At 45.0% G+C, this 27,214-nt stretch overlaps 1 protein-coding gene across 6 annotated transcripts in view; it reads left to right on the top strand.

Annotated features, from left to right (window-relative positions):
• The window catches only part of SRGAP2 (SLIT-ROBO Rho GTPase activating protein 2), a 274,722-nt gene that overhangs the window by 232,195 nt on the left and 15,313 nt on the right, over nt 1–27,214 (top strand). For all 6 annotated transcript variants that reach the window (XM_066261521.1, XM_066261520.1, XM_066261522.1 and 3 more), the window contains exons 14-18: nt 6,746–6,806; nt 14,305–14,382; nt 15,296–15,430; nt 17,199–17,304; nt 24,195–24,419. In XM_066261521.1, coding sequence (XP_066117618.1) covers nt 6,746–6,806; nt 14,305–14,382; nt 15,296–15,430; nt 17,199–17,304; nt 24,195–24,419 — 605 coding nt within the window. The remainder of the gene's footprint in view (nt 1–6,745; nt 6,807–14,304; nt 14,383–15,295; nt 15,431–17,198; nt 17,305–24,194; nt 24,420–27,214) is intronic.

Here is a 27,214-nt window from a genome sequence, read left to right as displayed (position 1 = left end):
TAAGAGCCCAGCAAGGGCCAGGCTGGTCTGGTGTGAAAATGAGAACAACTCACAGTCATTTTTGGAACTCCACTGTAAGCAAGACAGACACTTTTCGGACTTCATGCCTATGTTTGAAATGTACCATTTAGTCTTAGTATGTTTATTATTGTGGCATCTTCATTGATTTAGCTTGTTTAGCTGGAATGGCCATGATCTTTCTGATTTATTTCTTTTACATAGTGAGATTTGATTTGACTGTGGCAAATTGTTTCAGAATTGCTCTTGGTGTCAGTACTTCAGAAGGCCGTTGAAAGGGGCCTCACACTTCATACAGATGTACCAATATGACAGAAACACGCAGTGGCTGATCACCTAGACCAGGCACTCTTGTCTTAAGTTTGCAGATTTTTGTTTGTTTCTAGTGGCATAGTTATCTTAGGTATATTTCTAAGACATCCTAAAAAATGCAAACATAAGTCTGGTCGAGGATTGATAGGCAAGAGATGCTGAACTACAATTTTGTGCATGGTCTTCAGTGTTGTATTAAAATCATCCCCGAATTAGGAAAAAGATCTTGGAAAGCAGTGGATGGATAGTCCGCATCAAGGGATAGTCTAAACAGTACTTAGGCTTGTTTTAGAAAATTAATGAATTATTTTTTACAATAGCAAATTTGACTTCCTAATTTATTCTTTATGGCAGATGTTGAAATGATTTTATATCTCCAAAGCTCATACCAGCTATGCAGTAGGCAGTTAGCAGGGAGGAGGTTGGGAGAGAGCTGAAATGTCTTTGTACCTACTCAGGGGAAAGCTGATTCAGGCTTTAAAAAATCATTCTAGGTAATTCACAGTGGCTATTGCCACAGGGAGATAATCGAATATAGAAGGCACTTGGTTTCTGTGGTGTCGGCAGCCCCAGCAGGGTCTTCAGCCCATCTGAGGGCTCTGGCTGGCTGGGTACTCAGATGACATAGTCCACTCTTGTCTTAGCTTTGCTGTCACTGCTGGTTTCTGTTTTTCCCTTCTCTACTTTGAATTTCATTTTAATGAGAATACCATGGGATACAATTACACATTTTTTAAATTATAAAAAGTTCATTGCAACTCTCCTCTTGTTCCTCTAATTTTTTTCCTTCTTCTCTTTTCTCCCATAATTTCATTCAAAACTAAAGAGAAATGAGTGACTCCCAGGGATAACCTAGTGCATTTAAAATTAATAGGTGAATCTCTTAAGGAGAGAGCGAGTCTTTTTTCCCTTTAACACTTGAGAAAAGGTTTGAACCTGGAGTTTGTTCCTTTCAGTTCCTGGATTGAAACTGGACCTCCTACTCATAGATGGAGTATATGTACCAGGGCTTCCCGGACTGCACCGGGAACCAGTGTTTGGCAGGTGGTTTGCACATCTGGTTAGACTTACTGTGGTGGGGAATGGCACTATCTGGTTTGCATCCCGCTACACCTAAGCAGTTTCGGGCCAAGCATGTTTGCCTGATGCTAGATTTGCTAAGAGTTCCAGGACACACCAACGGCCATGTCAAATTAGACCTTGTTTTCATTCTCCTGCCGCAATTTTGTCCAGCAGCTCAAATCTAACGGTGGATTAATAAAGCTTTTTTTCCTAAGATAGTCCTGAGGGTAAGTAGGAAGTAATTTGGATGATGAGTGATTTTGTGTAAATAAGCAAGGAAGAAATATTTGCTTATGGCAAACAAGAGGAAGAACCTGGTAGCTTTTGTTTTTGAGGGTCCCTAATGAGTTCCAGTCATTTTTGATCCTAATAAAAAAGACTAGGTTCAGACCGTCCCCAACTTTTCTTCAAAAAGAGATGCCTCAACTGCTGCTTCCAAATTCCTTTCAGCCCAACATTTCCTCTTCCCTGTTACTTCCATATCTTCTTTGCTGGACCTTCTTTCTACAGTCCTCTAAATATAGGTATTTCCTCAGCGTGTGGCCCTCTCCTGTTTTCTCTCCATAGTCTCTCCCTGTCACTTTGTTCCTTAGCATCCGCTTGTTCCACAGTACTGAGTCTTGAATCTAACTGCTAACTGCTTAAGAGTCAAGACAGCACCTTCTACCCTCAGCATCAATCTGCTCACCTTCCCCACCGTGTTGGTTTTTTTTTTCTTTTCTTTTTTTTTCATTTTTTCCGAAGCTGGAAACGGGGAGGCAGTCAGACAGACTCCCGCATGCGCCCGACCGGGATCCACCCGGCATGCCCACCAGGGGGCGATGCTCTGCCCATCTGGGGCGTCGCTATTTGCATCCAGAGCCATTCTAGCGCCTGAGGCAGTGGCCACAGAGCCATCCCCAGCGCCCGGGCCATCTTTGCTCCAATGGAGCCTCGGCTGCAGGAGGGGAAGAGAGAGACAGAGGAAGGAGAGGGGGAGGGGTGGAGAAGCAGATGAGCGCCTCTCCTGTGTGCCCTGGCCGGGAATCGAACCCGGGACTCCTGCACACCAGGCCGACGCTCTACTGCTGAGCCAACCAGCCAGGGCTCACCTTCCCCACCGTGTTTTAACTTCCTTAGCACCTCCCCTAACTTCTCTAGTTCTTTTAACTGGGACTCGCCATTCTTCACAGCCCCAGAGTCTCAAATCTTATCTTTGGTGCTTTTTTTCTTCTCATTACCCACATCCAATCAGTTGTCAAGAGGTGTTTTCTCCCTTGGTGAAAGTGGAAATATAACAAATAAAACTGGCAAAAATCCTAACTCTATAACTCATGAGAAATTATGCCAAACAATGAATTATTTAGACATTATCTGTCTACCTTCCTGATTGATTACTCCTGCAAATCACTGGACTTCTGCTTTACTGTCATTTCCAGTTATGCCTGTTACCTTTCTCTCTCTATTTTTGGTTTAAAGTTTTCTTAATCTGATTGAATGGGGATTTGGCCCAGTTGTCCTTAAAGACCCCTTGCAACCCTGCAATTAAAAGTCCACAGAAATTAGCCCTGGCCAGTTGGCTCAGTGGTAGAGTGTTGGCCTGGCGTGCAGGAGTCCCAGGTTCGATTCCTGGCCAGGGCACACAGGAGAGGCGCCCATCTGCTTCTCCACCCCTCCCCCTCTCCTTCCTCTCTGTCTCTCTCTTCCCCTCCCGCAGCCAAGGCTCCATTGGAGCAAAGTTGGCCCGGGCGCTGAGGATAGCTCCATGGCCTCTGCCTCAGGCGCTAGAATGGCTCTGGTTGCAACAGAACAATGCCCTGGATGGGCAGAGCATCACCCCTTGGTGGGCATGCCGAGTGGATCCCAGTTGGGCACATGCGGGAGTCTGTCTAACTGTCTCCCCGTTTCCAACTTCAGAAAAATACAAAAAAAAAAAAAAAAAAAAAGTCCACAGAAATTGTAAATAAAATTTAACTGACATGGATTCTAACATTGGAAGAAAGAAAGAAGATGAAAAGGAGAGACTAGCACTGAATAAGAACACATAGAGGCCCTGGCCGGTTGGCTCAGTGGTAGAGCGTCGGCCTGGTGTGCAGGAGTTCCAGGTTCAATTCCGGCCAGGGCACACAGGAGAAGCACCCATCTGCTTCTCCACCCCTGCCCCTCTCCTTCCTCTTTGTCTCTCTCTTCCCCTCCCGCAGCCGAGGCTCCATTGGAGCAAAGTTGGCCTGGGCGCTGAGGATGGCTCTGTGGCCTCTGCCTCTGGTGCTAGAATAGCTCTGGTTGCAACAGAGCAATGCCCCAGATGGGCAGAGCATCACCCTCTGGTGGGCATGCCGGGTGGATCCCGGTCGGGCGCATGCGGGAGTCTGTCTGACTGCCTCCCGGTTTCCAACTTCGGAAAAATACAAAAAAAAAAAAAAAAGAACACATAGAGGCACTGCCTGGTCAGCTATGTGCAAAATCGATGGTGAAGTGAGGGTCTTGGGGACCCTTAGAAGAGTCTGAAGCCTTCATGACTTTGTCCAGGTTTTGCTACCACTGGACTCTGTTTTAGGTACCATTGGAGTGGTGTGGACCAGGAAAATATTCTTCTGCAGGGGAGAGGTCATCTCTGGCTCACTCTTGTCTGTCCAAAGATTAATCCTCTGGGCTACTTCTGACATACTACTGTTAACCATGAACTTACAGGTCAATATCTTTGATCTTTGCTTTCTATATACTTGCCTTTAACTACCATTGATATTCCATTTCCTGAAAACCTAGGCAAAATTTTTCACTCAACTTGTTGAAACCAGCAACTTATGAGCTTCAGGGTCCCTCACTTTGGGTCTTTATTTATAAATCTAGGACCACAAAACTTTACACTCTTTCATATCACTATCCTCATTATTACTGCTGCTACTATTTATAAATAAAAATACATAACATTTGTAAGTGTAAGACTTCCAAAAATGGGTTTTTGGTTTTGTTTTGTTTTGAAATAGTTTTTTTTATTAGAGTCTGGAAGAACTGACAAGGATTTTTCCTCTTATGATCAGCCTGGGCTGACTGGCAGAAGTCAGTGATGACAGTAAGAGGGAAGACATTGGCTACTGCAGCTGGAAAGCTGGAGAGAGCAGAGGGGTTTGGGGTCAGAAAGATGAGCTTTAGGTCACTGAGACCTTCCTGACTGTGGCTTCCCCTTGCCCACACACTACCCCCTTTGGCAGCACTCTGGGTTCCAGAGAAGCTTGGGAGTTCTCTCAGCTGGGCTTTCTTGTGAGGCCCAGCTGCTTCCCTAAAGTGGCCACGCCCATGGTTAGAGTTGGAAATTCAGAGCCAAGGGAGGGCACAGGCCAACCTGTGAAATGGGCAGAAGCCACAGGTCCCATTACACTTGAGGGTGTAGTCTCTATCCTAAACATCTATAGTCTTTTCTAAACTAGGTTTAGGGACCCCTCTACCTGATCCCTTCCCCATGGCTGAATCGTTGTGTGTTTAGCTGCATTATAAAACCATACTGGTTTTTGTTTTTGTTTTTTGCAATATTTGGTATTTGCACCTGGCAGTGTGTGGTGAGCTCCTAAGATGCAGTATAGGTGGTAGAGAAATGTTCAGTCTCAGAAGGAGACTGCCTGGGTTTGCATTCTAGTTCTGCCACTTACCTGCGAGGTCACCATAAGCAGCTATTTTGCACCTCTTTAAACCTTTATTTCCTCATTTGTCAAATGAAGATAATCGTAATATGTACCCTATAGGATTGTTACCAGGACCAATCCATCTAAAGCACTTAGCACATGGCCTAACACATCTGTAAATTCCTCTGTAAGTGATAAATACAGTGTTCATATGCCAATAGGAAATACTACTCCCCTTACCACCAGTGCCCTCCCTAGTATGCAGATACCAAATTGAGGCCCAAAGAAGTTAAATATATAAATTCCAGGGTTGTAAGCAAAGTGACAGAGCAAAGGTTGAAATATGAGGGGCTTGCTTCTTTGCTTAATACCAATTAGTTGGCACTATTACCAAGAGTTGGGGTGGGGTTTTTTTATCTTTTACACCAAATAAACTCCCAATCTGATGCTCCCAGTGGTTAATTCTAATACCCTCAACTGACATTAATTGAGCACCCACTATGTGGGAGCATCATGGCCAGCACTAGACACCCAAGAGTTGACATAGGGCAGGGGTCCCCAAACTTTTTACACAGGGGGCCAGTTCACTGTCCTTCAGACCATTGGAGGGCCAGACTATAAAAAAAACTGTGAACAAATCCCTATGCACACTGCACATATCTTATTTTAAAGTAAAAAAACAAAACGGGAACAAATATAACATTTAAAATAAAGAACAAGTAAATTTAAATCAACAAACTGACCAGTATTTCAGTGGGAACTATGCTCCTCTCACTGACCACCAATGAAAGAGGTGCCCCTTCCGGAAGTGCGGTGGGGGCTGGATAAATGGCCTCAGGGGGCCGCATGTGGCCCGCGAGCTGTAGTTTGGGGACCCCTGACATAGGGTCTGCTCTGTAGAGCTTAAGCCACAGTGGTGAGAAATGGAAATAAATATTAAGTCACAATTAAGTCACAATCTTTGCTGTGAAGGCCAACTTCAAGGTGCTGAGACCCTGTAGTTAGGCCCTGACTTCACCTGGGCAGTCTGGAAAAGCAGCCTTGAGGAAGTGTGGTTTATGCACTGAAACTAATGAGCGGGGGCCCGGGCTCAGGAGAGCATTACAGCTGCAGGAGCAGCTTGTATAAAGCCGTAGGCAAGGGGGACTTCCCTGAGGAACAAAAAGAAGCCCAGTGTGGTTGGATCAGAGAGATGGGGAAGAGCAGAAGGAGATGAAACTGAAGGCAAAAGCAGGACCCTGGACATGCAAGGCTATATAAAGAAAGTAACAAGGAGTCTTTGAAAGAATTTATCCTAGAGAGAAAACAATCAGATGTACACTTTTAAAGATCACCTAACCACTATACAATGGAAGGAGAGCATGGTTGGGAGGACAGCAAGGATGGGACTTGAGGTATTAATGGGTTGGGTTGGGTTGGTGGCAGTAGAGAGGGAGAGAAGGGAATGGATTTGAGAGATATTTAGGAGGCAAACTTGACAAAATGTATTAATTGATTGGATGGCTGGGGGTAGAGAACTGATTTGGGATAAAAGATGATCAGTTTCATGTAGGACTGGGTTTAAGGCGTTTGTGTGGCATTCCAAGTAGATAGCTGTGTATGTGCTCTGGAGCTTGCCAGACAGCTCAGATGCTTCTCTTTAGACCAGCCACTGATCCAGCTGAGGCAAGTTCCTCATAGTTTGGCCTATTTCTCTGACCCTAGGCTATCCCTATTTAAAGATCCTAATGTTGCGTTTCTCTTTGGCTTTTCAGGATTCCAGCCAAGCAATTCCTCTGGTGGTAGAAAGCTGTATCCGGTTTATCAGCAGACATGGTAAGCAGGATACTAGCCTTGCCCGTATTTGTGCAAAATTGGGAAGAACGTCCAGGAATTCTTTGAACAATAAGCATAGAGATTGAATTCCCATCCTGACATTCTCAGAAAATGAATAAAATCTTATTTGCTCCCATAATGTTTTCTACCTCAGAATGGCCACATGTAGACATTGAAAGCCATCACATTTTTTGACCCAAAATGCCTCAGCCACTTACCACACTTCCTTTTCTAGTTTGAGAGTGAGTTTTAAATTACAGCTGCTATGTGAATAAGTACAGCTGGTATGATGTGTGACAGTGGTTTTGCCATTACTCACTGTCTTTGCACGTGTCAGTATCTCCCACTGCAGGGCCTTGACCATTATGTCACATTGGCTTTTTGTATCAGACTGCTTTGCAAACAGCTCCTTTTGTAAATGGGCATTGATTCCTGATAATATGGAGGTTTTGTTCTGGTTTGGTCTCACTGGATACAACATCACCAAGAGGTCAGTTAGTAGCTGGTCTTCAAGTTGTAGTCCACACTTGAGAATCTGCAGTGGCTGGCTTCTCCCTGAGTCAGCTCAGGCTGTCGTCTGCTTGGAGGAAGCCGAATCTCAGAAACTCCTCGCCTCCTTCACCGGCTCCTTAGCTGCTTGCGCAGAGTTTAGGGATAGAGTTTCATTGCCAGAAAATTCATCTTCCAAGTGTAAGGGTGTTCAGAAAGCACAGATATCTCAGCTAGAGCCATGAACTTCTAGGAAGTAGGCATCAGAAGTTGTTTTTAGGTGCTGTCCTGTCTAGTTGTAGGAAAAGGGACAGAACAACATTCTAGGAGCTAAGGAGGGATGTAGGTAGTAGCTGGTCACAATTCAGAGATAGCCATTCTCTCTCCTTTCCTCTCTCCTGATAAATTGGGATATTGTTGGGTTCATTTTTGGAAGAGTAATTGTTTTAGCATGCTTACAGCTTATCCCATCCTAATCAGCTACAGTTTTTTCATCCTGTCTATTCACTTGAAGTAACAGCACTTTATATCACTATTGAACAGCCGACAAATATTTATCAAGCCCTTAATCAAATCTGGGCGCCATGAATTGCCAAATAGGGAAACAAAAATAAGGATAATACACTGTTACTGTCTTAACCTGGTTTTATGATGCAGTTGGGAGAAAATAGATGAGCAAGTGAAAAGTTAAAAAGAGATAAGCTATAGTAATTCAGAATAGCAGAATAAGAAATTTCACAAGATAGTAATGATTAATGGTCAAGCAGTTGACAAAGGTAAGTCCAAACTAAGTTCAGGAGAAGAAGAATTATTTGTGCCTAAAAGACAATAATAAGAAGAAATTCTAAACTCCTAAAATGTCATCCTTGTATTTCATTCATTCAACAAATACCTTATATACAGTTGTCCCTCACCATTTCACGGTTCACTTTTCACGGTCTCACTGTATTGTGGATTTTTAAATTGTATATATCTAATTTTGTATTGTGGATTTTTCTCTATATCGTGGGATTTTGCAGTATATAGGTATTCTTATATATCAATATTTATTATTTTAATTATTTTTGTGGTAAAATAAGCATTTTCTAGCCTAAAAAATTGAAAACTATAAAAATATTCATTAAAACATATTACAAGAATATTAAATCGAAATAAAGCCTTACGATATATATAAATAATAAAATAAATATAAGGTCACCACTTCAGAGATTTTTGCCTGTCATGGGGGGTTCTGGAACCTAACCCCCCCCCCCCCAGACGAGAGACCACTGTACATTGATTACTCATTGTATGCCAAGAAAAAGTTTCTTTCTTTGTATCTTACATTCTACTAAAGGACAAATAAATGATCACTTGTGTACTCGAGATATAAACAAATTTATATACAATATACCCAGTATTGGTGAGAGTCTTAAAAGTAAAGCAGGATGAGATGGAGAAGGGACACTGTTCTAAGCAGGTTCATGGAAAAGGCCTAGGGCCTAGGACATTTGAGCAGAGTCCTGAAGGAATTAAGGGAGTGAGCCATGTGGGAATCTGTGGAATAGTGTTTAGGGGAGATGGAATATGCAAGGACCAGCACAGAGGAGGCCAGTGTGGCTGGAGCAGAATGAGTAGGGAGGAGAGTGGTCAGACTGTTAGGGCTTTATTGGCTCAGGTAGGTGCTTGGATTTTATTCTTAGTGAGTTGGGAAGCTATTGGAGAATTTTGTTCCACTTAGTTGATCCATTTAGTTGGATACTCATTGATTGCTCCTCTACATGCCTTACCGGGGATCAACCCATGATCTTTTTTAAGGATCTAACAGGGCATGATCTTTTTTAAGGAGACTACTGTGGTAGCCCAGAGAAGACACAACAGTGGCCTGGACCAGGGTTTTAGCTGTGGAGGAGCTGAGAAATGGTTTTGAATATTGTGTCTTTAATGTACCTGTCCCTGCACAGGTACAGTGCATGAGGCGACAAAAACTTAGCACGTTCCTGCGGTCTGGCTCTGCGAAAACAGGTGTCTCACATATTGATGGGGATGCAAATTGGTATGCCCCTTTCGAAGGAGAATTTGGCTAAACTGCATATGTACTTGTCTTCTGATCCAGAGGTCTTAATAGGAATTTACCCTAAAAATACACCTCCAACATAAAAAATACGTACACAGTTATTTATTGCAGTTCATCTGTAATTATAAAATATTAGGAATATTCTAAATTTCTTTACATAGAAGAGTGGTTGAGTAAACTGTGGTATATCCACATAATGGAATACTGTGCAGCTACAAAAAAGAAACGAGGAGCTCCAGGAAATGACACAATATATTGTCAAACGAAAAAAAGTGCAAAGAGTATCATCTGGAGCACGCTACTTTTCATGGAAGAGAGAGGCGTGTATAAGAATATATATGTGTCTTGGCCCTGGCTGGTTGGCTCAGCAGTAGAGCGTCGGCCTAGCGTGCGGAGGACCCGGGTTCGATTCCCGGCCAGGGCACACAGGAGAAGCGCCCATTTGCTTCTCCACCCCTCTGCCGCGCCTTCCTCTCTGTCTCTCTCTTCCCCTCCCGCAGCCAAGGCTCCATTGGAGCAAAGATGGCCCGGGCGCTGGGGATGGCTCTGTGGCCTCTGCCTCAGGCGCTAGAGTGGCTCTGGTCGCAACATGGCGACGCCCAGGATGGGCAGAGCATCGCCCCTGGTGGGCGTGCCGGGTGGATCCCGGTCGGGCGCATGCGGGAGTCTGTCTGACTGTCTCTCCCTGTTTCCAGCTTCAGAAAAATGCAAAAAAAAAAAAAAAAAAAGAATATATATGTGTCTTCTCACTTCTGCAAGAAGAAATACAAGAAGGATTAATCCAAAAGCTAATATTTGATTGGCTGTCTACATGGATGGTGGGAAAAAATGAAAATAATAGGGTAACTGGAAATGGGAGGGGAGTAACATTTCTCTTTGTATTCTTTTTTTGTGTGATTTTGACTTTTAGAACTACATTAGTGTTCCTCATACTTAAAAGATAAATAAACAGATGCATAAAACAAGGATGGGAGTAAAACCCCAAATGGAGTACAAACAATAACACGAATGCTTAACTGCATTACAAATAAATAACATAACCACCCTGAGGACAAGAGGAAGACATAACTAGGTAATGTTAGTTCAGTGGATAAAGTGGTGTCCTGGAGCATTGAGGTCATGGGTTCGATCCCTGGTAAGGCATGTAGAGGAGCAATCAATGAGTATCCAACTAAGTGGAACAAGTTAATGTTTCTCTCTCTCTCTCTCCCCTTCCCTCTCGCTCCCTCTCTCTCTTTCTCTCTCTCTCTCTCTTGCTCTCTGTCTACCTGCCTCCCCACCCCCAATCAATGGAAAAAAATTTAAAAGAAAATAACTAAGTAACTTTAGAAAACAGTGTTTTGATTGTAGACTGTAAGTCTAAAGACAAAGAGTGCTGTATAGTATTCGGTCATTATTTTTATCATGGGGATATGGGCTAGTGATTCTGAAGCCGTTTTGTATTATTCCAGGATTGAACAAATACATACATTGTTGATGTGGAGAAAAAGAACTTAGTACATTATAGCTGTTCAAAAGAATATTTGTTCAGTTAAACTAGAATTCTCCCCCTAATAGGGACTCAAGGTATTTGTGAATTTGCTGAAAAGCCATGGTAAAAAATTTTGTGTATGTGGATTTAATGGGGATTGTCAGTTCAGAGGTGTTTGTGGCCCACCAGCTATTAGAATTTACACATTCACAGTTTCATATCCCCTAGGAGATAGATATTACAGTCCCCCTTGTATGGATGAGAAAGCTGAGGCTCATCTGTAAATGGAGGGAAAGGGCAAAGGAGAAGGGCTGTCAGAGACAACTGGGACAGTCAGAGTGGGAAAACCCCACCATTTCCAGTAGGAAGAGGATAAAATAGCAGGGGCAGGAGGTGGTGTAGCAATCATTTCAAGAATTCTCTAAGAGAGCAGCACTTGGCAACAGCTAGATCCAGGACAAAATGGAAGATTGTGTACCATTTCCAAATAACTTACCCATGTCTGATTGGTTTTATACTAACAAAAGTGAAAAAGATCATGGACATGTCAGGTTGGTTATGTAAGGCCTTACCTGCATTATAATAAGCCAACTGCTTTTCCCCTTTACTTTCTGGAAACTGACCATTTATGAATGTTTCTGCTTTTAGAATCATTAGAGGTACTGAAGAGTCTGCTTTTTGAACAAGAACTCAGAGTGGTCCTTCTAAAGCATAGGTTCTTGCAGGGAAATAAAAACCAGATGAAGGGGACCTCAGTGTGTCTCAAGCTGGCTGCTCAATTTTCAGTAAAGTCCCTCTAGTTTCTTGTCCTGGGCCCTGTGGTCCAAGGCGGCTTATCCTTAATAGTCTAATCTACCAGAAAGCACTGAGATGATCCTCTCTTCACCAGTTGTTGGCTTTACCAACTGGAGCATACCGGGTAACCTGGTCCCTGAGATGACATTTCCTTTCTACTGTGGTTTTGACACCTCACTGGGTGTTTCTGTTTACATTCTGTGATTAAACATGTGGCTGTTACATCCTAATAGTAACTAATATAACATTGGTACCAGTGGGGTTTTAACATGCCTCCCATTCTGTGAAGACTATTCTGGAGATTCCCTTAAAGGAGCAGGCACCTCAAGTCCTATTTACAAGCCAGGTAATTAAACTTCCCTTACTTCTTAATATTGCTTCATTGGGTTCAGGAGTTCAGTCCTAGCCTGTGTGGTTTATCTTTAAAGGCCTAGCAACTCATAGACTTCAGTTACCCCCTCGCCGAGAGGGCAGCCCTAAAACGATGGGCAAAATGTAGTATTCTCGCCCTGGCCGGTTGGCTCAGCGGTAGAGCGTCGGCCTAGCGTGCGGAGGACCCGGGTTCGATTCCCAGCCAGGGCACACAGGAGAAGCGCCCATTTGCTTCTCCACCCCTCCGCCGCGCTTTCCTCTCTGTCTCTCTCTTCCCCTCCCGCAGCCAAGGCTCCATTGGAGCAAAGATGGCCCGGGCACTGGGGATGGCTCTGTGGCCTCTGCCTCAGGCGCTAGAGTGGCTCTGGTCGCAATATGGCGACGCCCAGGATGGGCAGAGCATCGCCCCCTGGTGGGCAGAGCGTCGCCCCCTGGTGGGCGTGCCGGGTGGATCCCTGTCGGGCGCATGCGGGAGTCTGACTGTCTCTCCCTGTTTCCAGCTTCAGAAAAATGCAAAAAAAAAAAAAAAAATGTAGTATTCTCTTTTTTTTTTTTACAGAGACAGAGAGAGAGAGTCAGAGAGAGGGATAGACAGGGACAGACAGACAGGAACGGAGAGATGAGAAGCATCAATCATTAGTTTTTTGTTGCGCGTTGCGACACCTTAGTTGTTCATTGATTGCTTTCTCATATGTGCCTTGACCACGGGCCTTCAGCAGACCGAGTAACCCCTTGCTTGAGCCAGCGACCTTGGGTCCAAGCTGATGAGCTTTTGCTCAAACCAGATGAGTCCACGCTCAAGCTGGCGACCTCGGGGTCTCGAACCTGGGTCCTTCCGCATCCCAGTCCGACGCTCTATTCACTGCGCCACCGCCTGGTCAGGCGTAGTATTCTCTTTTGCTTTCCTGAAAAGAACTTTGTTTGAGATTTCTCTGACATCAAAAATTTCGAGGGATTGTGCCATAACAGAGGGACTTTGACAAAATTTTCAAGAGTGAGACACGAGGCTCCTGAAAATAGCTGGGCAGGCCTGAAGTGATTAAAGATCCAGTCCAACCACTGGGCCCCGCAGTAGTGTTGTGCTTCCTGGACCCCTTACTAGGTTTACAGTTGCATGTGTGTTGCTCTCTATGAACCATATTCACGTTCAGACTAACAAATGGGTTCTGATCCTCTCTACACTTTTCCTCCAGTAGGCCCCACGAGCCTGGCCTTCAGGAATGAGTACATGATTGCAGCTGGAAGGCCTGGGGTTTTGTCCTGGCTCAGGTTCTTAGCACCCAGGCAACCTAAGGCTGGCCAAAACTTAACAGTCCCCTCATCTCGAAAACGAGATTGCTGGTCACCCCTAGCTTATTACATGGCTGTTGTGAGAACCAGTTGATTTATTTATATGAAAAAATTTCTTAGTAGAAATCACCACACACGCCTTATTTTTTATGATTATTTCTATTCTAACACAAGAAAGTTCTTACGCACATGATTGTAGTGTAACATTTGTGCATGTTTGTTTGTCTTTTTTTTTTAAAAGACTTTATTCAATTTTCAAAGAAGAGAGAGAGGGAAAGAGGGAGAGAGAGAGAAAGAGAGAGAGACAGAGAGAAGGGGAGAGGAGCAGGGAGCATCAACTCCCATATGTGCCTTGACCAGACTAGCCCAGGGTTTCGAACTGGCAACCTCAGTGTTCCAGGTAGATGCTTTATCTACTGCGCCACCACGGGTCAGGCCTGTGCATGTTTGTCTTTAGAGGAAAGCTGCAGTCACGGCCAGTGGCTAGTACAGTGTCTGGCAATTCCATCTACTGACTGACTGCTTGTCTTTGCATGTCCTCCATTTTCCACAAGTATTCAAAGTATTATTCCCTAGAGCAAACACTGTTAGATCAGCGAAAGTAATAATTATAATCTCAGACCATCTACTACTCCTCTGATGGTGTGTAGTGTCTTGCCTGCTGTGCACTGAGTGATCCTGAGTGATAAGAAGGTGCCAGAGGTCACTTTCCCACTTGGCAGAGGAGAACAGATAAGCAAAGGTTGGGGAGGAACCTGCTTTGTAGTCTCCCTAGGAGTCGGAATTGGAGCCAGGTGTAGACCTCTCTTTCATTCAGTCTCTGACTCAGTACTTTCTTCAGGTTAATGCCTCATATCCACTCCAGTGATTTTTCCAACATCCTTACACGTTTTTTCCTTTGGCCTGAAGAAGAGAGAAAGGGTACTTCCATATACACTGGCTGGCAGAGATAGACTGGCAACCAAGCTTAGAGCTCTGTGAATTTGCTTTTCTTTCTCCTTGATCACATTTTCCTGACTTTCTAGGTCTACAGCATGAAGGAATTTTCCGGGTGTCAGGATCCCAGGTGGAAGTGAATGACATCAAAAACGCCTTTGAGAGAGGTGAGGAAACAGCCTGGAAGATGAGGCTGAGTGTCTGCCAGCCCCCTGGAATATTGGCTCCACCCCTTCTCCCCAGAGAGGTACCTAGAGGTTAGGAAGTCAGTTTGCCTCCCTCCTCAGCCCAGTACCTGCTCTTTTGTAGAAATTTCCTCCTAGATATGCAGGGATGTGACAGTGCCCATCTTGGCTGCCTCCTTCTCAGCCCCATTCATCTTGCCTCCTGTGGATGATTTGCCAAAACCCAAGAAGTTAACTGTGGTATCTGGGCGGTTTATGGCTTCATCCGGAACTCTTGGTGGCGGTTAATATCAAGGTTAAATTGCCTGTTCATCGTAGCCCATTTATTATTCTGTGGGCTATTAAGGTAATGGGCAAGCTATGGCAATTTCCGTCACTGTAATGGATATATATAGTTTCAATTTGAGGTTGGTCCAATCATTAAATCTAATTACATCTAATATGAAATTTTCCATAGGGAGCTCTAGCATGATTGTTCTCTCATAAGTAGGTGTCCTTTGTTGCAGGCCAGGAGGAGAGAGAGCTACCCAGAGGGGCTGGCCTCCCTGGCCTCATTTTGCTCCCCAGGAGCTCAGTCCCAGCCTGGTTCATGATTCTTATGAGAGAGCCAGTTGCTGTGTTCCATCCTAAGCCCATAGGGAATGTCCCTGAGCTAGTCTGGCACAGCAAATTTATGCTAATAGACTCTGTGCCCCTCCCCTGGCTATGGGGCCCATGAGCCTAAGCAATCTTTGCTTTATCTAGTTTCTGGTTCGCCCTTCTTATGGCCACTGTGCTGGCCAGAGAGCCCATGGGCTGGGATGGGTCTTTAATAGGTCACCTCCCCCCACCACCTCTGCTTTATCCTGTGTTTTACCTCTCTCTTTTCTTTTTTGGGGGGGTTGCTTATCATCAGGAGAGGACCCCCTGGCTGGGGACCAGAATGACCATGACATGGACTCCATAGCTGGCGTCCTGAAGCTTTACTTCCGGGGGCTGGAACACCCTCTCTTCCCCAAGGACATCTTCCATGACCTGATAGCCTGCGTCAGTAAGTACCAGCCTGGCCTCAGACTGGCCTCTGGGCCAGAGCACCTTATGGCAACAAATAAGAAATTTCCACAGGGTCTTTTTTTCTCATAAATTTTTTAGTAATGTTTCTTTTTTCCCCCTCTTCTTTAGTATAGTTTTTCCTCCTCATCATCACTCCTTCATACCCCAGTGTGAGGGAGGAGGGAAAATGACATTTCAGTTAAGAGTCTAGAACCACATGTCAGAATGCCTGGGTTTTTCCTTCCTGATTCACCTTAAATTCCTTTGCTTCTCTGGGCTTTATCTTTCTTCAGTAAAATAGATGTATATTCCATAAAGACATAGTCCTTTTCAGTGATTGGAAGCTTATACATTAGTGCTTGTACTTTTCGTGATACAAATGGAGAAAGCATAGGAGTTGCACATATGTATATTTCCTGCGTGTTGCTTTAAACGTACGTGGCATGACTTACCTGCTAGATGTGTTAATATGTGTTCTTCTAGAAATAAAAGTCCTCCTCACATTTAAAAGTGGCTTAGTATTTTCAGAGAGAGATATAGACTATTTTATCCTCCTTAGAGGTTCCCTGCCTCTTACTCTAAAATTTGGGTCTTAAAAAGCTATTCCTGGCCATTTAAGTTAGTTTATTATACTGGAGCATCTTCTTATTTGTTTGCCATGAAAGCAGTCTGTGAGAAGTTGGATTAATACCAGGTCATCCTGGAATCCCACCCCATTGGAAAAGGCAGTGTCTTTGAAATGGAGAAAAGATCCTTTTCCCAGATTAAGCAGGATCTTCATGCCATGTCCCCCCAATCCCTACCCACTAAATTTCCTGTTTGACTCATTTCATGCTTTAAGCACTGTCCTTCTCATTATACTGATAGAAAAGGGCCCAGGGCACTCAGGAACCTCTCTTGTTTTATTTTTTGTTCCATTATTAGTGGAAGGCTAGCGGAAATGGATCTGTGGGTGATTGGATATATGCATCCTCCATGTTTTCATGTCTTTTTCTAAGACTGGGCCTAGGTAGAATATCTTAAGCAGGCTTGGGCTACCAAGACAGTACAAGATCTTGACTTCCCAATTCTCCCCTTGAGATGTGCTCCTCATCCGCTGCTTCCCATTTCTTTTTACAAAAAGATACTCATAATATCCACAAGGCACAATGTGGAAGTGAGGAAGCTGGCTGTGATGGAGTCAGTAGCCTAGCTCCATGCTCTATTCATAGCACAAGAGTTAGGGAACTTCTTTGGTCTTCTCCTAGATATAACTACATAAAGGGGCAGCCATTTCTTGTCTCTGGACATGCTCTCCTCATCTGCACTGCAGGTAACAAGGGGGGAAGCTAAGCCAGACTTGTCCAGAGGGTAAGGTGATGCAGGTGGAAAGCAGACAGGACAGGCCCTACCCAGACTCTCTCCCTCCCCACACACAGGCCCTCCAAGGCTGGGTGTGGAGCAGTCATAGCAAAATTATGGACAGTTCCTTGTCTGTGGTTGTGTTAATAAGAGGATGATAGATACTTAGGGAATATCTCTAACCCCTTCTGTGCTCAAGGAACATATACCTTAGGTTCTGCGTCAGGAAATGCCTGGAGCCCAGCATGTACCCCCCCCCCCCCAAGGAGCCACAGGGATGAAACTCCTAACACTGTGTGCTAGTGTTGTGTGGACTTTATCTGACCACTTTCTGCATTGCCCCTGCCGGTAGTAAGTGCCTTCTTACAATTACTCCCTGGGAACTCAGTCACAATGAAAGGTAACACATGCCTCTCTTCTTTCAGCAATGGACAACCTGCAGGACAGAGCTCTGCACATTCGGAAAGTCCTCCTGGTCCTGCCCAAAACCACTCTGATCATCATGAGATACCTCTTTGCCTTCCTCAATCAGTGAGTAGACTTCCAGTTAACAGCTAGATCAGACTTTGGCTTCAGTCACTGTAAGGTTACATATGGACCTATGATGTCAGTTTATCCAGCCCAACAAATATTTATTGAGCACCTACTTTGTACTGGGCACAGATGTAGGCTGTAAGAATACATTGTAAAATAAGAAATGAAAGCCCCAGTATCATTTAGCTCATGTCCCAGGGGAAAAGACAGATAAATGATCATAGAAATGTCAGGTGGTAATAAGTGCTTAGAAGAAGAATAAAGAAGCAGAAATTAAAGGGTAGAGTACAAGGGTCTAAATACGGCAGGGGTGACAGGGAGAGCCACCATAGGGGGACAATACAAGCAGCAACCTAAATGAAATGAAGGAAAGAGCCACAGGGATGTTCAAGACCATCAAGCCCTGAGAGTCATGGTTATAACGGGTTTGGATTTGGGAAGCCATTGGACGGTTTTAAACAGGATTATTGTGATCTAATCTGTTTTTCTAAAAACCCACCAACTGCTTTGTGGAGAAGCTACTGTAAGAGCGAGGGCTGTGAAGAGAAGCCTGGGGACCCTTCAGAGGTTATTGTACCGTCTTGGCTGAGATGGTGGTGGCTTAGACTCAGGAGGTGATGATGGAGGCTGGTGTGGAGGGGTCAGGTTTAGGGTCTGTTCTGAACATGGCATTGACAGGACTTCCTGATAGGTAAGTGTTTAGAGTATGAGGAACAAGAAGAACTCTTTATCTTTTTACCATGAGCAACAGGGAAGTAGCGATGCCATTTATGGAGTTAGGGAAGACCAGCTGTGGAGGAAGGAATTGAGACAAGGTGCCAGTGTGGGCATGTTAAGTTGAGGTACCTGTTAGACCTCCAGGGGAAGATTCTAAGTAGGCAGTGAATATAGGAATTTGATGCTCAGGAGAGGAAGCTGGAGTTAGTGTAGCTGGAAGAGAGGTCTGAGGGGACCTTGGGCTTGAATGGAGCATCTTACCCAGACAGGGTGTCATTCATTACCCATGGCATTGGCGTCTCCACGTGGCAAAGTCAGCAAACAAGGACTCGTGTTACTTCTCTTAGGCACCTGTCTTTTCATATTGCTTTCACTGCAGCATCTCTTTCAACCTCCTGGACCAAAGTTTATAAATGAGCAACCTGAGGGCCAGATAAGGCCCATAGATGTGTTTCCTTTCAGTCCACTGTCTTGAAAATATTGAAACATTTAAATATCAGGAGGTTTACTTAAAAATATCGAGATTACTAGCTTATCTTGAAAACATGAGATCTGGCAATACTGGATCTGCCTCCCCGTACAGCAGCAGCTGCCAGGCACTGCTCCATTCACCACAGACCCCAGCCCTCCTCAGTACCAAGGCTGAAGTCAGTTGCCATTTTCATCACTCTTGCTTTACGGTTTTTTATGTAGTGGAAAAATGTTTTTCTAGATCCATGCATCTATCAAAAGGAGAAAACAGGCCCTGGCCGATTGGCTCAGTGGTAGAGTGTCAGCCTGGCGTACAGGAGTCCCGGGTTCAATTCCCAGCCGGGGCACACAGGAGAAGTGCCCATCTGCTTCTCCACCCCTCCTCCTCTCCTTCCTCTCTGTCTCTCTCTTCCCCTTCCGCAGCCGAGGCTCCATTGGAGCAAAGTTGGCCCGGGCATTGAGGATGGCTCTATGGCCTCTGCCTCAGGCACTAGAATGGCTCTGGTTGCAACAGAGCGACGCCCCAGATGGACAGAGCATCGGCCCCTGGAGGGCGTGCCGGGTGGATTCCGGTCAGGTGTATGCAGGAGTCTGTCTGACTGCCTCCCCGTTTCCAACTTCAGAAAAATACCAAAAAAAGGAGAAAACAAAAATTAGACCAAGGGGCTTGTGTTTTTTTAGCACATACTTCTTTCTTTGTGAAAATGAAGAGTCTTCCTAGTGGTTGGTCTCTGCTTCAAAGGAATGGAAGTTTAGAGGCTGTTTCATGAGCTTCAGCTTGCTTGCACGTTGGCCTGGCTCTGTAGGCATCTGGGTTAGTGACCCCAGACTGAGACCTTTCTGGGTCACCCACACTGTCCTTTGGCCCTGTTGCTGGCCCTGCAGAGTGACAGAGGGTTCTGGCTCTGGAGCCTGCCTCCTCCACATGGCTGTATCTGCTCCATTTATTAGCCAAGTCCTGACTCAGCACTGCAGCTGCCTTTGAGTTCAGAGCCCCCCATGACTCACACAGGGTGTTCACATACTGCCCAGTTTAGGCTGACGGAGATGGAAACTCTGGTGAGGACTCTCAGTCAGGCCCCTCGGGGCCACCATCCTGTCTCCCCTCACTCTCTGTTACCTGCCCTCGAAGTGAGCCTAGTCTGCTCCCCAGAGCAAGGGGCATGACAGTGATGGGTGAATGGTGGGGAGCAGGCAGGTCCTGGGGTGAGTGTGTGTATGAGCACAATGGCCTCATTCTCTTCCCCACATTTTCTTCCTGCTTCAAGAATTGGGGAGTGGGGAGTCTTGCAGAAGGGGAGAAACTATAAAGTGGGCATCATGTAACCATAGAGTTGGTGGCCACTTTTGAAGGAAACATGAGAATTGTGCTGATTTAAATGATTACTTTTTTAAAATTTTCCTTTTTTGTTTGATTTTTTACAAAGATTAATTTTCTCGTGGAAGTATTTTATTGAAAAGATGCAGTATTAATAATCATAGCATTTCCTAAAATAAATGGGATGCAGGACACGGGTAATAACAAAGACCACCTCCACAGGAAGGTGGCAGATGCTGATTGTGTGCTTCTGCACAGGTGTAGATGGTTGGCAGGTAGCCCCTGCCCCAGACCTTCAAGACCCATTTTCTCTATTGTTCTATGTACTGGGTGTGTATGCACTGTATTTCAGGCCATGGTCTTCTTCTTGGGTTGTACACATCCTCAGTCTCAAGAAACCAAAAAAAAAAAAATTAATATATGCATATAAAACTAGTGTCCTTTAAAGCAGTGGTCCCCAACCTTTTTTGGGCCATGGACCGGTTTAATATCAGAAAATATTTTCACGGACCGGCCTTTAGGGTGGGACGGATAAATGTATCATGTGACCGAGACAAGCGTCAAGAGTGAGTCTTAGACGGATGTAACAGAGAGAATCTGGTCGTTTTTTAAAAATAAAACATTGTTCAGACTTAAATATAAATAAAATGGAAATAATATAAGTTATTTATTCTTTCTCTGCGGACTGGTACCAAATGGCCCACGGACCGGTACTGGCCCGTGGCCCGGGGGTTGGGGACCACTGCTGATTCATTGTGGACTTTGGGTAATTGACTCTTCAACAAGCCTTGTTAATTATTCTTTCTTAATATCTGCATTAATTATCTATTACTGTATAACAAATTGCCCTAAAACAGCAACTTAAAAATATAAGTATTTATTGTTATGTCACAATTTGGGAGGGGTCAGGAATCTAGGTACAGCTTAGCTGGGGACCTATGGCTCAAGGTCTCATAAGGATGCAGTGAGGAGGACATGGCCATAGTCCAACTAGGGGAAGATCCACTTCCAGGCTCACTTATGTGGTGTTGGCAGGATTCAGTTTCTCACAGGTTGTTGGACAGGGGACCTCCATTTCTGGCTGACTGTTGGCCAGAGGCCTCCCTTAGCTCACTCATAGAACTGCTTATACCATGGCAGCCAACTTCTCTGAGAGCACATGAGTGAGAGCACCCAAGACAGAAGCCACTGTCTTTTGTAACCTAATCTCAGAGGTGACATCCCATCACTTCTGCCATATTCCATTCACTAGAAATGAGTCACTAAATTTAGCCCACACTCAAAGGAAGAAAAATACACAAAGATGTAAATACCAGTAGGCAGGGACCATGGGGTTAATTTTATAGGCTCCCTACTATAATATCTGTACTACTCACTGAGTTTTAGCCCCCCAACAGAATGTGGGTTGTTCCTTCTCTGCTGCATCCTTTTTGAAACCTACTTTTCTTCAAATTTCAAGAATTATCTTTTTCTAGTTTCTTTTTAATCAAGAGCATCACTTGATAGATTTCTAGAAATGCAGAATCTCACTCCCTCCCCAACCAAGACCTGTGAATCAGAATCTGTATTTTAACAAGGTATCCTGGTGAGTCATATGCACATAAATGTCCTAGAAGCACCACTCTAGGTCCTCAAACATTGCTCCGCAATCTGAAAGGATAAATCAGTGGTACTTCCTTTCCATGTCAAGACTGCCCCAGGTGCTGTCCAGAAAAGCTGAGTCAAGTGCCTCTTGGTTTAGAAAGATTCTGTCTAGGTTGTTCTTCTGATTTTCACAAAGAGTGTTTTAGCTTCTATATGAGATGGACAAGTAGAATTATGGCTGGGTTGTCTTGGAGACTCACAGAGACTCATGTACTTATTCACATATTTATTTAACATATATTTATTAAGCCTCTACTGAGTACCAGGCCCTGTTTTAGTTGCTGGCTATCTAAGAGTGCTGCACAGTTAAAGTCTCTGCCCTCGTGGAGCTTGTGTCCTATTGGAGGAAGACAGTCACAGCTGATAAGCACACATATCATATGTCAGAGAATGAGCACTGTAGAGAAAAAGTAAAGCAGAGAAGCGAGCTGGAGAGTACCAGGGGTGGGAATGAGGGTTGGCTCTCTCACACACATTGGTCAGGGGACACCTCACTGAGCAGGTGACTGTGGGCAGTGTTGTAGGAGAACTAAGAACAATGTCCCAGAAGCTACAAAGAGCAGGTATTTCAAGGAGGATGTGATAACTGAGTTAAATGCACTGACAGGTGAGCATTGTCTTGGTGGAGTAGAAGGTGCAAAATCCTGATGGTGTCATTTCAAGAGAGAAAGGGGTACACAATCAACAGTTAAATGCTATGGAGATGTTCACCTGAAACCTGTATACTCTTATTGACCAATGTCACCCCATTAAATTTAATTTCTAAATAAAAAAGAGAAGCAGTGCTGATGATGGATAAACAAAATGCATAGATCCACACAGTAGGTAATATTCAGCCATCAAAAGGGATGAGGTGCTGCCACATGATGCATCATGGGTGAATAGTGAAAACATCATGCCAAATGAAAGAAGCCAGTCACAAAAGACCACATATAGTATGATTTCATTTATATTAAATGTTCAGAATTGTCAAATCCGTAGTCAGGAGCATTTAACTGGGGGTTGGTGGGGAGGGAGAATGAGGAGTGACTATTTAATGGGTACAGGGTTTCCTCTGAGGGACGAAAATGTTTTGAAACTAGACCCTGGTGACAGTTGCACAACATTGTGAATATGCTAAATACCACTGAATTGTATACTTTAAAATATCTACAATAGTAAACTTTATGTTATGTGTATTTTACCACAATAAAGAGAGGGAAGGGGGGAACCAGGCAGCCTGGGATTGACTACAACTTGTGGCACCTCATGTTTCAGTTGTTCCTGCTGAGGTTCCCAAGGTAATTTCCAGTCTTTCCAGTTTTTATTTAACCAAGAAGTAGACTTGAAAACTTCCAGCCTTTTCTAAATCTCTGCTCTCTTTTAACTCAGGAGCCAGAGAAGGACTATAAAATTAAATTTTTATGACCTCCTGTGAAGCAGTTCAGCCCCTGAAATCTATAACCTTACCCATCGCCAGCCTCCCTGCATTTGACTGCGTCCTAAAGAACAGCGATTCTGAGTCATGACAGTTGTTCACATTCACTGTATCATCTCACACGTTCCGCAGGCATTCTCTAGGGGGGTGGGGGACCTATCAGTAGAGGAGAAAACCATTGAGTTAAAGAGAGACAAGCTTGGTAATTTGAGTCTGCATGTGGGATACACTAGAAATAAACTGCCAATTCTGAAGAGCAGCTACACACAAGATGACAGCTGAGTCTCAGGCTTCTGGTTCAGCATCAGAGGGCTTTGCAATCCTCTCAGGCTCTGGCAGAATCAGGTGTTGGGGGGACTTCCTGCTGATGTCCCTGAAGGAGGCGGAACTCCTAGAAAAGCTAACAGTTCTGGATGCTGGGCAGGGTGGGGGTGGGAGGAAAATATAGCTGAGCTGGCCCAGCCTTCAGTGCCGGGTAGATAGAGACCAGTGGGTGACTCCTCAGGTGCAGTGGCTCACTGAAGGGCTTGGTTGGGTCCTTGGCCAAGGTTGGAGGTGTGGCTGGAACAGCTGCTGGCTGAAAAGAGGGAGTTCCCAGAATAAATAAATACCTAATAATGAAGTCAAACTGCATCCAGAGGAAGCCTGAGCAGAAGCCGAACAGCATGCCGATCTCTTCTGGAATAAATACTGAATGTAATAATAGAGGAGGATATTATGATAATGGAAAACAATTGCATTAACTGTTCCAGAAAGAAATCCACTGGCTTGATGAAATATAAAAGCTAATCAGTTGCATATTTTTAAAAATAAGTCTAGATCTTAGAATGGAATATCTCTAATAACTTGGTTATTTTGCTGTGCAAGAAGGTACACAAAGCACAATGCCTATGTCAACACTTATTACCAGGGAGGGCCGCCTGAGGGACTTCATCTGCTCTGTCAGCTTAGTGGGTTGGTCTTTTGGAGCTGTATCCAGCTCTGCAGAGCGGTGTGTTCTCAAGGCAGGGTGGATTTGGTGGATAAGGTCTGGGGGCAGGATAGTAAGTAGGGTTTGAATGGAGAGTTGGAAAGAGAGGAGGGGGTAAACCTGCAAATAGGCACTTCGCCTTTCCTTGGCTCTTGAATGACCATCCTGGTGGTCATTCTCCTCCCTCCCCCCCCCCCTCGCCAACTTTCTAGAAGGGCTCTGATGCCCAGGAAAGCAGGTGGCAATTTGTGGAACTTCTGTTCTTGCTCTTGGCTGTGCCGCCTGTAATTGTGTTTTCTGGGCATTCATGCGCACGCTTTCCAGCTTGCACCCTTTCTCCTCTCCTCCAGTTTATCACAGTTCAGTGAAGAGAACATGATGGACCCCTACAACCTTGCCACCTGCTTCGGGCCCTCGCTGATGTCAGTGCCTGAGGGCCACGACCAGGTGTCCTGCCAAGCCCATGTGAATGAGCTGATCAAAACCATCATCATCCAGCATGAGAACATCTTCCCAAACCCCAGGGAGCTGGAGGGCCCTGTCTACAGCAGAGGAAGAAGCACGGAGGATTACTGGTAGGGGGCTCAGGGCTGGAGGAGGGAAGGGCGTCACCAGAACACACTGGCCTGAGGGCCAGATGGCCAAGTGAGACCAAAGGGAAATGCCCAGATCCTCCCAGCCTCCCATTCCCAGTCTCATCAAGCTGTTGGGATTCTGGGACAGTGTAAGCAGTGCGTGACCTTGACCCAACCTATGGAGTAAGTGCCATTTCCCACCGCCTTTCTTTCTTTCTTATGAGTTCTGAGTAGTCAAACCATTCTGAAAGATAATGACAACAATAATAGTAATATTAATAATCTCTAGTAAAGGCCCCTACTCTGTCCTGTGCATTGTGATGGAAACTGTCCTGGTTCTTGGGGAATTTTTTTCATAATGGGAAGAGTTTCAATATGGGGAAGAATTTGCTAACAGAGTTTGTAAGATAATCATTCAGATTGATTTTACAAATTTGTGAAGAGAAAGAGGGATAAGCTCCATGTTCAGCAGGTTGGCACAGTTCTACACTGAAGTGGGATTAAATTCTATAGGATGGGGTTCGCAGCCTGGCCTGAGAGCAGAGATATGGCAGGGCCCTGAGGCACATAGACCCTCCCATCAGACAAGTATTGACTCACTATTTCTGCTTTACAGATAAAGTCATTGTGTTGCAGAGAGGCTAGTGACAGTTTTTCAGGCCACCCCAGTGGTAGGGATTCCAGCCCTGATCTCTTGTCTCTTAGTACAGGACACCATCCACTACCCCAAACTGTCTCCAGAAAACCACTTACCATTTCATATTTCCTCAAACATAGAAGAATACTGCTTTTCTTTTACTCCCTAACATCCCTTACCTTTTCCTCTCTTCCTTCCCTGCTTCCCCTAAATAGTGTTTCAGTCTGGGCTGAAAGCATAAGCCATCCCAAATCAGATTCCATCTGAATTCAACATCTGGAACCAATTCACCCAGTCCCATTGCTATCAACTGAGGTAGGGAGGACAAAGGAGGTTGTTTTCTTAATTAGGACCAAGTGGTCCATGCTTCTCCCTGATCCAGAAGGGCATCCCACACAGGAAGTAAAGAAAGTGATATTCATGTATCTATCAACACAAAAATATCACATTCCTGAGTTCAGTCTTCTCCACTGTCCTACAGATCCCAGTATCTGGGTCCAAGCTGGAGAAACCTTGGCTTGCCAGCTCAGAGAGAAAGCTTTGTATCCCTGACAGATGGTTAGTGAGAACTGAGGAGGTTGTTCAGGTGTCAGCCTACTGGCTGAGGAGCTCTAGGGAGCTGTCCTTGTGCATGAGACTTGAAGAATCAGTTTCCCCCTTGCATGAATGATGGAAAGCTATGGAATACTGTTCCCAATTTTGGCTTTACCTCCCTTCTAAAGTCTGCCCTAAACTCTCAGGTATTAAACCACTGCAAGCTCTGGACTGATCCCAGGATATAGCCTCTCACAACTTCTTATAGCCCTGCTCCCTGGTCCCAGCCCAGTGGAGTAGACAGAACCCCAGCGGGAGTGGATGGAGGTGACTCTAGGAGCACAGATCGGAGGGCACCTTCCTCCAGTTCTCTCCAAGGTGTTCTCGACCCCTTGCTTGTTATACATCTGATAATTATTAGCAGCCTCTGGAAAAACCACACATTAGTCAGGGGATGTTACTACTGCAGACCGGGTGGGAGGGCCTGGGCCTCAGGCCAGAAGCACCCAGGGATCAAGAATAAATGACCCTGGGGTTAAAGGGACCATCTGAACACCGGATTCACACCCACTCAGAAGACTCCCAGCCTTTCCTTTCCTTTGGGGAGAGAGAGAAGTGCCAGTGTCGTGAGCTAAGACCGATACAAGAGGTGAGGGAAGGGTAGCAATAGGGGTGCTAGAGTCTAACAATTCTGGAAAATGGCCAGGACACCAGAACAGCCAGGAAGAGGGAGCATCAGGCCACTTGACCTCCCTGTGACTGGAGAGAGGCCAGTCTCACTCCACCACACTTCCCAACCCTGAGACTGGAAGCGGTTTTCTAGGACTGCCTGCTGGGTGGCATGCTGGGCTGCTTCTGAGACCGCTGGTGTTGGTGGGCCTGGGGATGTTGATGAGATGTGCAATGAAAGAAACATAGGATTTCAAGGCAAGAAGGGACCTTAGAAAACATCATCTTTCCTTTACCTTGGAGCAGTAATTTTCAAAGTGGGGTCCCTGGACCGACAGGACCTGCATCATGTGGCAGTAGTTAAAATAAGAACAGACCTAGAGAATCAGAAACTCTGGGAGCAGAGCAGTCTGTTTTTAACGAGCCATCCCAGCCTCTCTGAAGTTTGCGAACTGCCTTATAGTGGATGGCCACATAGATGGGCTTGGGACTCTGGGGGAAAGGGAGCCTTAGCCTGTGTACGCCCAGAACCCTAAGGGCTTCCAGAATGTCACCAAACTCATCAGAGGGTGTTTAGGCCCAGAAAACAGTGAGATACTTACTGAGCCCAGATTTTTTGACAAAGAGAAATCCCTGTAGTGTTCTCCCAGAATGTTCTCTGGAGTCTGGAGAACCTCCTTGGAACTGACTTCTTTCCAATACGGCGAGTTCTGAACTAAACTCCTGGTCTTGATTCTTCCATGGAACCACCTGGAAAGGCCCACTTATTACTACCAAATGCCAAAGAAAGAACCTTTAATAATGAACAGGTTTTTTGTTGTTGTTGTTTTGTTACCTCTTTTTCCCTACCTTTCACTCTGCACTCTGAAGTCCACAGACCAGGGGATCAGGAGGCAGAATGACTTTCCCAGTAACTTCCCTGGCCATTCTCAGTTCTCAATCCTGGATGATTTTA

The sequence above is a fragment of the Saccopteryx bilineata genome, chromosome 2, assembly GCF_036850765.1.
Source record: "Saccopteryx bilineata isolate mSacBil1 chromosome 2, mSacBil1_pri_phased_curated, whole genome shotgun sequence".
In the NCBI taxonomy this organism is placed as follows: Eukaryota; Metazoa; Chordata; class Mammalia; order Chiroptera; family Emballonuridae; genus Saccopteryx; species Saccopteryx bilineata.
The sequence above is the reverse complement of the archived record's forward strand: the minus strand, read 5'-3'. Positions and strand labels throughout refer to the sequence as shown.